This window comes from Hydra vulgaris, chromosome 05 (genome assembly GCF_038396675.1).
Source record: "Hydra vulgaris chromosome 05, alternate assembly HydraT2T_AEP".
NCBI classification, from domain to species: Eukaryota; Metazoa; Cnidaria; class Hydrozoa; order Anthoathecata; family Hydridae; genus Hydra; species Hydra vulgaris.
The window spans coordinates 24,722,501-24,734,184 of record NC_088924.1 but is presented as its reverse complement, the minus strand read 5'-3'; the positions used below and the strand labels follow the sequence as shown (position 1 = coordinate 24,734,184).

Below are 11,684 nucleotides of genomic sequence, written 5' to 3'. Positions count from 1 at the left end.
TTGAAGTTTTCAGCGATAGAAGTTTTGTCGATATATTCAGTTTCGTTAACGATAATTTTATCGGGTAAATTATTTGATTTAGTATAGTTTTTACCTATTATTTCTTTCAATATGTTCCAGGTTTTTTAATATCACTTTTGCTTTTTTGTAGTTGTTTTGAATAATATACTTTTTTTGAATTTTTTCTAATTTTTTCAAATAGATTTTTGTATTCCTTGTATGTAGTTAAGTTAGTTTCGTTTCTGTTTTTTAAATACTTGATATAGAGTTTTTGCTTTGTTTTTGATGATTTTCTAATCCCCTTAGTTATCCCATGGGCAGTTTAGATACTTTAGCTTTATTTCTTTCTCTTCAACAGAGAAATGTTTATTGTAGTGATCTAGAAAAATATTTATAAATAAATTGTATGCGGAATTTGTGTGACCAAGGTTACATTCTTCATACACTTTATCCCAATTTATTACCGATAGCGAGTCTTTAAAATTTTTAATAGAGAACTGATTGATTTTTCTTTTATATACTTTAGTTTTAGGATTGTTGTAGGTTCTTAAATCTTGAGATAATGAAAAATCAATTCGAAATGGTCGGATAAATCGGTTTGATAATTACTGCTTTTAAAGAAGTTTCAAGAAATGTATTTGTTAATATATTGTCTATTGCAGAGACGGAGGTTGGGGTTATCCGAGTAGGTTTGTTGATGATTGGAAGGATACATAATTGAAACAGATTATCAAAAAAGAGTTTAGTAACCGCGTTTTCTTTTGTAGTTTAGACTGTTAATATTTAAATCTCCTATAGAAAAGAAAATACTTTTTCTCTTGTCATTCATTTTAAGAAAGATTTCATTTTAAAAATTTGAAAATTTAGTTATATCACCTTCTGGAGGTCTATAGCAAGTGGAAATTATAATATTTTTTGATTTATTACCCGTTATCTCAATAGTAAAGACTTCGCTATCAGTGCCTGAGATGGAGTCTGTCTTACTTTAAACACTTGATTATCTCGGACATACGTTGCGATCGCTCCTCCCCTTTTGTTTGTTTTTCTTTCAAAAGATATTAGTTTATAATTTGGAATTTGAAAATTTGTGTTCGTTTGAAATAATTCAGCAGAACACCGCATTTTCAGTTATGCAAATCATACTGAATTGCAATCTATTAGAAAGTGTTTTAGTTTATCAAAATTTTTATTTATACTTCTTATATTTATGTGTATTGCAGTAAAATTATTTTTTAAAGTTCAGTTTTAAAAGTTTCTATTTCAAAGTATTTCGAATCAAAATTATTTCTGTGAAAAATTTGCGCATCAGAGTCGTAAAAATCATTTAGTAAATTATTATTAGCAGTTTCGAAAACGTTGCAACGCAGCGTTTCAAAATCTTTTGTTTTATTTTTGCTTTCGTTTTGTTTTGTTTTGTTTTTGTTTTTGTTAGTTATTGTGTAAAGTGCGGTAAATTAAAACGTGCTAGCATAATAAAAAACGTACAGAACTATTTCACATATCTCGACTTAGTTAAAAATTAAAATTATTTACGAAAATCTCTGACGAATATTTTACAATATTTGATAATAGCAAATTTACCTTCCTTTCGAAATCTTTTTACATCTTCCCAAAGCTTTTTTCTTATTTCCATCGTTTCGTTCGCATCATCTTCATTAATGAATATTCCGGTTCTTTTGAGTTTTTTTGATAGCGTTAAGATTTTATTTTTGTTTTGAAAGTCTAGTAGTTTAATAATTATAGTTCTTGGAGATTTATCTTCATTAGTTTTCCCAATGCGGTGAGCTCTTTCAATGATTACGTCTTCAGAGATTCCCAGTTTGTTTCTAAATAGAACTTTCTTTGCACAGTCATTTCAAGATTCCATGGGCAGCTCAGTTAAACCATCAATCCTTAGATTATTACGGCGTGAACGATTTTCAAGGTCAATATTTTTTTTTTTTTAATTGTTAATTTCCATGGTCATCAAACTGTTAGTTTCCGAAATTTTTTTTAAGAAGTTTTCTTCCTGAAAGTTGATACTTTCCTTTATTTCATTGATGTCTTTTTCAATTATTATAACCTTCGATTTGCTTTTATTGAATTCGTTTTCAAGTTTGTTGAGCCGATCTGTTATTATTTTTAGATTAGCACTTATGATATCGCTAAATATCTTTTCCTGTTTTTTTAAAAGGTTGATAGTTTCACTGAGAATACTTTTTTTTTGTTTTTCCAGTATGGTGGTTATTAGTTTTTCAATATTTATCATTGTAACTTCCATATTGTAAATTTTTTTGATAAACACGCATTGTTCTTACCATGCCGCAGATGAAAAAAAGATTTCGTGAATTGGAAAAAGATTTCGTGAATTGGAAACATTTCGTGAATTGGGAAAAAAGTTGCCCAGTGGGCACAGGACGTAAAAAAGACGTCTTTTAAACGTCTTTTGAACGTTTTGGACGTCTTTAGAACGTTCAAAAGACGTCTTATTTAGGTCGCACCAAAAGGTTTATGGTACAAATTCGAGTTTAAAAAATTGGGTGGAAAAATGACATAGTTGAACTTTTTATTCTAGCTGTTGTGTACACTATCAAACCAATATTTATAGTTATTTCTTCTGATAACTTTCCGCAAAAATATTAATATTGAAAAAAACATAGTTCCAATAAATCGCTAAATCAAATTATACAAGATATCTTAACTATATACATGCTGAAAGAACTGTTCTAACTATTGAAGTTGAGTTAAAGACTCTATATTTTATGATAGACAACAATTTTTAAATAATTTTTTTAATGAGTTTGGAATGACATTTAGTAATAATGTGCAAAATTGTGATTCACGTAAAGAGATTCCAAACAAGTCTCGGTAGCAAAAAAGCAATGTAACCATAAAACAAAATCAAGAAAATAACATTATGAGCATTACAAAATAGTTTTGGTCAATCGAATCAAAACATTAGTCGTGTAATTTAAATAGTTTTTAAATCTGTCAAAAGAGCATCATCGAAGGTGCCAAGCCCAAATGTGACAACAGTATTCCATATTCTCGCGTGCTTAACGAATGGGTGTGGGAATGAATGGGTATTTTAGACTAGATTTAAAATTATAATAAACGGGGGAGAGGGGGTCTTGAGAAAAGGGTGGGTGGGAATTTTTACAGAAGACAAATTTAACAAATTAACTCTAGTATGGTTGCGGTCAAATGCGCATTTCTTAACAGCTGTTTCAGTAGAATTTAACTATTCTGATTTACAAAAATTCTAAATTTTAGACTTTTTAAAAATTTTATCGAATCTAAATAATGAAGAATTCAGATTCAAAAAATTTTAAAAGTCTAAAATTTTCTATAATGACTCTAGACCCATTATTATGGAGTCAAATGAAAAATACTAGTATAAAAGACTTGAACATGTCCTCGTTTAAACGGCAAACAAAATTGCATCTTTTCAAATGACATTTATTATTTAGCAATCTTTACCAGTCATATTTTTCTTTTTCGTTTAGTTTTTTTATTTTGCAGTAATAACTTCTTAAGTAAAAACTTTAGTGTATTACGGAACACATTTAGGTAATAATCTTATCATCCATGGGGTTTAATAAATATGTATAAAAAAAGGACTACTAGAGTTATGTAATGAAAAATATTAATGTACTACTGATTAGCCTTCTCAAAATTAAAGTTGAAAAATAAAATCTCTTCAAAAGGCTTTCAATTTATACCTTAGTTATTTTGCAAAAAGTAACTGTACATGCAAAAAATAACTGGTTTTACCATAATGGATAACACAGCATTTTGAAATGTTTAATTTAAGTAACCAAGCCTTTGACCACTTGTATACTAAGCGAGACGATCCTGCAGATCAACGAAATTAGTCTGCGATAAAGTTTCAGAAAAAAAGTTTAGCAAATATTTTTGGCAAATATTTCAGAAGTTTTAGTGAGTGGGCAAGAATGAGTTTGTAAAGGGAATGAAAAGCCAACAGCTAAGAGAGCACAGAACGTTAGAACACCACTGACAACATCAACCCAGACAGAGCTAGTATTGTTGATTCTAACGCGTTGCTTTCTGCCTACTAAAATTGAATTAATTCATTGTAGTAGTTTGCCGTTTATTCCAAATAATTTTACCTAAAGTCTGTTGTGAGGTACGGAATCAAAAGGTTTAACAAAGTTGAGGTAGATTACATCAATAAGCTGGTGCGATGCTAGGGAAGATGAAATAATATCAAAAGTCTCTATTAGATAAATTAAAGATGATTTATGATGAATAAATCTTAAATAAATTAATATTGACTTGTTGAGAGCAGATTGTTATCGTTGATGTTCTTCAAGATTTTATTATTTACAACTTTTTCCAAGGTTTTGCACGCAACCGAGGTTAGTGAAATATTTCACCCTTTTTTTTAAAGACCGGACTAATATTTGCTAATTTTTACTAATATTTGCTAATTGGTATTATTCCAGAATTAAACGATTCATAGAAGATTTTTGCAAGCGGAATTAGTAAGCTTTTAGCACATATCTAAAATTATTGAGGTAAGCTGTTAGGCCCAAAACATTTGTACGGGTTTAGATCGTTAAGTTTATTAATAATATCTGCAATAAAAAAACTTTTAAAAATTGTTATAAAGATGCAGCAAAGCGTTTACATCAACACCTTCTTCCTACAACCCCATGCACCAGCTATTACTCTTGACATATTGACAGTATCTTGACATCTTGACAGTATTCTATTTTGACATAAAGTACGGTGGACGGGAATTTCAGGCACCCTCTTTAGAAGGTCCGTAAAAACGAGTCTTACGTTTTACACAAAACGAGCAGCCGTGGCGCTGTGTTAGCGCACTTGCCTCACAATAAAGGATCTGTTCTTCAAACCCTACCTCTCGGAAAGTTTAGCGACATCGTTTAGGAAGGAGGCGTGAACTTCCAATCAAATGCTCATCTCTATAATAAGACCGTAGGGACTTCTTGGGGCACCTAAATAAATAAAAAAAAAATAACAACAAAAAAACAAGTATTTTTAAGAAAATACCCTTACTTGAACCTAACTATAATGTTTATTTTATTAAAAATCTGACCCTAAACCTTTGGGACGGGGTAAGGATTTGGTTAGGGTACGGTTTTCAATAAAATTCGTTTCGCACAAAACTATTTGACAAACTTATTAAAGGGGGTTATCTAAATTACATATCTGTCTTCACTAGTAGTCTTTCACAACTGAATATAAATTTTGTATTAAGTATGCTTCATAGATTAGCGACATTAAATTTTATGAGAAAAACATGCATATAAACACGGTTTTTTTGCTATTAAACGGCGCAAATTTTATTGAGAGGCTAATGCTAATGTTTGTAAATTCTTTCGGCGCACTTATGCTCATTCACACTTATGCTAATTTTTGCAACTGCTTTGCACTTATGCCTACTCACACTTACGACAATAGCACTTATGCAGATTTGTTGAAATGAAATTCGCATTTAATCAGTCGCCCCAAATTTATTTCTTAGACTTTTGCGTTTCTAGTTCATTAAGAAACTTTTAAATGTTTTATAAAGCATTTATAAAATGTTTAAAAAATGTTTATAAAGTGTTTACAAAACGTTTCTTTTAATGGTATTTTAAATTATTTGTTTAGTTACTTTTAGAAATAATGTTTACTACTCGGTGTAGTTAAGGCGATTTACAAATTATTCGAATTCTTTTTTTGGAATTAGCATGGTTTTATGAGTGTATTGTCCAAACAAGAGCTTTAGATCGTATAATTTTTTTTGCTTCAGGTTTTTTTAATATTTAAAGAGGCTTGTCTTCTTTTTATATAATTTTCAAAACCTTTTTACTTCCCATAATAGTGAATCTAAAGAACACCAATTTGGAGTCTTTAGATCAATTCCGCTCATCGGAGTTAACATGAATTTAGTTTAAAACTTTTGAAAAAGTTCCTTAATTTACTATTGATCCTAGTTCTAATCGGTTTTGACGTTATTAACTATATATAGTTGTCAAAACACAACATTTCTATCAATTTTCACAAAAAATGCTCAAATTCCGACCAAGAAAGAGCTTATAATTAAGAAAAATTGCCAATAAACAATCGGAACAGATTGTTAAACTATAATGTTTTTATATATTGTTTAGGTTTTTGAATGACTCATCATGGATCTCGATAATAAAATTAGTATGATTTTTAATTAGACCTATTTTATATTCGAATAAAATTATGAAAAAAATATTTTACAAAAAAATATTCCTTCATTTTTCAGATCTTAATCGGTCCAAACATTTCCGAGAGCTTTGAAATTTCTTCTTCGTTTTTGCTATGCTAGGACTCATCTTTTATTAGAGACCCGTCGTAATATTATTATTAACATGCGTCGCATCACAAATTCCGTAATAAATAATACTCAGGTAAATGTTATGGGTTTTATCAAAACGAAACAACGCAATTAAATACGCAATACAGAAAGACAAATAAGAACTAACGTATTAGCATAAAATTGTAAACAAAATTAGCATAAAGTAATATAATCGAAGTACTTAGTATTAACTTAAGCTTCCATACATTGCGTATTTTTAATTCTGATAGTCATAAATGAATTCCTGATTCAACAATTACACTGAGGCATGGCTGTACCTGCTGATGAATCATTTGAAGACTTTTTTAATTGTGAAACTCTTAGCGACCGAATTCTTTATATAGTTGAAGTAGAGGAGGTAGTATATATATATATATATATATATATATATATATATATATATATATATATATATATATATATATATATATATATATATATATATATATATATATATATATATATATATATATATATATATATATATATATATATGTACACACATAAATTTTTAAATATTTATTTGCCACAAATATAGCAAAAACAATCTGTACTAAGAGCATAACATGTTATTGACAAAACTTTATCAAAAACAATAAAATATATTATATCTGCAAAAAATACAACAAAAATCTGAGTAAAAATAGTAATTGAAGGTACATATTGTTATGAATTCATAAAATAAAGACCTCTTGATAAAGACTTCATTCAACAATAATATACTAATCTAAAGATACAAAAACTGAAATATATATATGTATATTTATATATATATATATATATATATATATATATATATATATATATATATATATATATATATATATACATACATATATATATATATATATATATATATATATATATATATATATATATATATATATATATATATATATATATATATATATATATATATATATATATATATATATATATATATATGGGTCATTCAATGCCAAGTGGAGCAAAGGTCTCATGAAATGGACCATCTCAGATTTTATTGAAACTTTTTGATTTTGTACATTTATATGAGAAAAGCATGTTTTGAAAATTTTAATTTTTACTAATATGGTTCTTGAAAAAGCGCTATTTAAGTAGTAGACTATTTGGCATGAAATTTCACTCTACAAGAAAAAAGGTTTTTTTCATCATCTTTAACAGTTGATAACTTTTGAACAAGTTGGTTTTGTACTTCAATTTTTTTAAGGTAGCAAGTATGCTATGGATTTTTAAAAGAACAAAAAATTTAAGTTCTGGCATCTTAACTTTTTCCATTATGGCAGGCTAAAGTTGATATTTTTGATTTACATTTAAAAATTTTTGTGACTTTACTTTACACTTTAATCTTAAAAACTAGTTCAAAAATTAATACTAATCAAATTGCCTGCTGATGTACATGTTGTGGATTACCATTTAAAAAAAAATCATTTGATTAAAGAGCTGCATTCAAAAGGTCATCAAAATGAGTCAGGTCAAGGTTTTCCTAAAATTGATCTGCGATGCAAAGCATCTGTTACCTAAGATGGCACTTTTTTTTTCATAAAATCTCTTATATGCATCAACCAAAGAGTGTTAATTAATAAAAACCAAAAAAATTAATGGACACTTATTTATAATCCCAAAAGATAGTCTCTAAAAGTCGGGTAAATTTTCTATAAAAAATCTGAAGTTAACAAAATAAATAAATGCATTGAATTAAATAATGTTATTTGTTATAAAATAATAGTTAAAAATATCAATGCTTATAGCCTTATAATCCCAATAGATAAAAACTTATAGCTAGAGGTGAGCAAAACCGAGTATTCAGTCTGGTTTTTGCTAAAATCAAAGTCCAAATTTATCAGGATATCTGGTTTTGCTCACCCCTACATTATAAACTGCTCTTTATGACACAATTTTTTTAATATGAAAAACAAACAAAATGTTTTGCAATTTGTAAATTGTAGTGATGAAAAAATTTACAAGCGTTTTAAGTATAGACATTTATTTACACTAAATATTTTAAAAGATTTGTTTACATATAACTTCAAATTTCAGTTGAATTTTTTTTAGCTGTTTAGACTATAAAATTTTTTCAAGACAAACAAAATTAATAAAATTCATAAAAAATTAAGCTTTTCAAATAATAAAATAATCTCATTGATTTCTTTTAAGTCAATATTATAAAATCTTTCTTTTGTTAGACTGGACCTTAAGAGATTGTACTTTGCATAAAATATGAATTAGGGGTACCCAAGAGAGATCATCTCTGCATGGCCACGTGAATTTGTTACATAAAGAAGATTTTTTCGTAAATTTAATATGAAGATCTTGATGCTCTTCTGAAATACTAAGATTATTTCCTAAATTTTTTTTTTTCGTAATTCACCTCCCAAGGCTGAGAAGGCCACTACAGATGAGGAGGCTACTTGTGGTTATAACCCTCTCTCAACTCTATAACTCCAAAACACGAACCTTGATGAGCAAGGCCGCTGCGCGGGGAAACAAGTAAATACCATTGAGCATCATAAATGCAGGCCACATATGTTCCTGATGTGTAACTTGAAATTTTATTAATAAAAGTTCTGCAAGTAGAAAAATCCATGCAAATACTATCAAATAAAACTCTTCTTATTTTTATTGGGATAAGTGACATTGATATAAAACTGTGGTGGTTTCGTGTCTCAGATATTGTAGAAGAAGAATGCTATCTCTCTTCCAAATTGAAGTTTGTAATATGTGTTTCTGTTGAAACTTTGTCAACAAAAATAAATAATATTCCTTTGACGTGTTGAACACACCAGCTGTGCATTTTGCTTGATGTGTAAATGGGATTGTTAAGTGACAGTAGGCTGGCTTGTGCAACAAGACGTTTACCGTTCCACCAACTCCATCACAAGGACTTGCCACTCTGTAGTAATGTCAAAATCTTGTTTATGTTAGCATAAGTTAATAATAATTTCATCATTTTTTTATTGTGATGCAGCTTCATACCTAAATAGATAATGTGTTCAAATGTTTGTAATTGTTTAAGTTTAGCAATAACATTATTGATAAAGCAATGAACAGCATCTGTTCCATGTTTCAGATGATCTGATATAACACAATAACTTTGACTATCAAGTTTTTCATCTTTTATAAAATAAACAACAAAGAGAATGCAAAGTTTCCTGGCTATTCCAGTAAAAACCACTGCATCCTGTATGAGAAAAATACAGTTTTCTGCAAAGTCAAAAGTACTAAAGTTTGTTTTCCTTTTAAATTAGTTTTCAAATGTTGGAAGTAGTTGGCTTGACTTTTTGATATAAAATGATGCTCTTGTAAATTATCTAACTTTTCATAAACCATTTCAATAAGTTCATCTAAAGGTGAAGTCACTGGTGCTAAAGTACATTGAAAATTTGATTTTTGCCATTGATAAAAATTAACTTCACTAATTTTATTTTCATTAAACAAAGTGTCAATGTAATCTAACAAAACTTCTTTTCCAGGACATATATGGCAGTTATTCAGCTTACAATCTCTATTTTCAATGCTACAAACCATTAATTTCAATAAGCTTTTGTAATCAGCAATCCCAGGAATTTTCTGTACAAGGAGTTTTACATTTTGATGGCACTAGCAAACACAAACTGCATGCAGACCAGAAGCATCACCCACAAGAGGAATGCACTACTTGGGCCTTAGCTCACAAAATTTTGAAAATCCAACTTTAAGATAATTATGTTTCTTTTTAAACTCAATATGATGTTCTTTCATATTGACTAGAAGAAGTCGTTTTTGTATGTTTTGCTATATATCATCTACTTTAACTGAAATAAACTCTTATTTTCCTGGACAAACCCTTGAATATTCATTATATTGATAGAACTTAACAACCTCTGTAATTACATCTTTGGTAAGTTTTCTACCTGATTTTGGAGAAAGTTTTGATAGTATTCCACTTTTTTTTCTGGCTTGTACTACAGATGTTTTTGAAGTAAAAAATTACTTTTGAGTTCTCTATTGACCAACAGTCTGGATTGGAGTAAGAAGTGCAATTTTTTCAGATTTTGACAATGTTTTGTCCGACTTTGGCTTAACTTGAATCATAATATTGTCAAAATTTTTGTTTTTGTTTTTTTCAAACATTTTTTTGAAGGTGGTTCAGTTTCACCAAGTGCAGCTATTTCTAAACCTGGCACATTGGCAACAACCTTTTGTGTAAGACCTCTTATGTTATCAATTTTACACTTTCCATATGCAACTCTATCTTTTTTTGAAACAAGTTTGAAAGGTGAGCATCTAAAACTTGCAATACTTATATTAAGATCTTCTTTTAATGTAAGGTTGTCAACATAAATTTCTTTTTCTTAGAGTTCATTTTCTTTTTTATCATGTTTGCAATGCAGGGTTTTTTTGCAACTAAGTTCAAATTTTTTGACTAGGTATTAAATCAAAATCTTTGGCATATGAAAGACTGATAACTCTAAGAGAATATACAAAGTAAAGATACTAATTATTAAATATTGTTTCACATTTATTTATTATCAAAGGTATTTGTATTAAATTAAGGTATTAGTTTAATTCATGAAACTTACTTTTCACTTTTTTTACGTGCTTGTTAAAAGGATTACAACAATGCCTTTGATGTTCATTCTCATACTGCAACAAGTAAATTTTATCGTGATAGTTACAAATAAAATCTATGAGGTTTACTTTGGTTCTCAAAGAAAGAAGCTCTAGGTTTAGTCTAGTTCTTGGTAACATTTACTTTTTTTAGATTTGTTAAACTTGATAAGATAGCACTGTTCATTTAATGCTTTACCAATACAGCAAGGAGAAAGCTCAGGCATACTACTATATTTTATTAGTACTTTTTAGATTGACATAATAGTATTATAAAATTAAATGAAACAATAACTTAACTTAACTAAGTAATAATTTTATGGTAAATTTACCTGACTTTTAGAGACTATCTTTTGGGATTAATAATAATAAATAAGTGCCCATTAGTTTTTTTATTAATTAACACTCTTTGATTGATGCGTATAAGAGATTTTATGAAAAAAAAGTGTTATATATATATATATATATATATATATATATATATATATATATATATATATATATACACACACACACAAATAGCAAAATAAATAGCAATAAAAACACTAGAAATCACAACACAGATAACTCAAAAACAAAAGCATTATAGAAAAATTGTTGCCTATAAAAGTATTCATTAAATTGAGATCATAAGTAAATAAATAAGAAAATCACAGAAAACAAATATTTTTTTCTTTTATTGACCAGTGTTATTCTTTTTGAAACTTTGACATAATTTCACTTCATTTGAGACTCATCATGACATATTTTTTAAAAA

The 11,684-nt window shown here is 28.0% G+C and overlaps 1 protein-coding gene across 1 annotated transcript in view; it reads left to right on the top strand.

Moving 5' to 3' along the window:
- The first annotated feature begins 6,382 nt into the window (after positions 1-6,382).
- The window catches only part of LOC136080284 (uncharacterized), a 27,264-nt gene continuing 21,962 nt past the window's right edge, over positions 6,383-11,684 (top strand). The window contains exon 1 of the mRNA XM_065796900.1: positions 6,383-6,695. Coding sequence (XP_065652972.1) covers positions 6,606-6,695 — 90 coding nt within the window. The 5' untranslated portion in view covers positions 6,383-6,605. The remainder of the gene's footprint in view (positions 6,696-11,684) is intronic.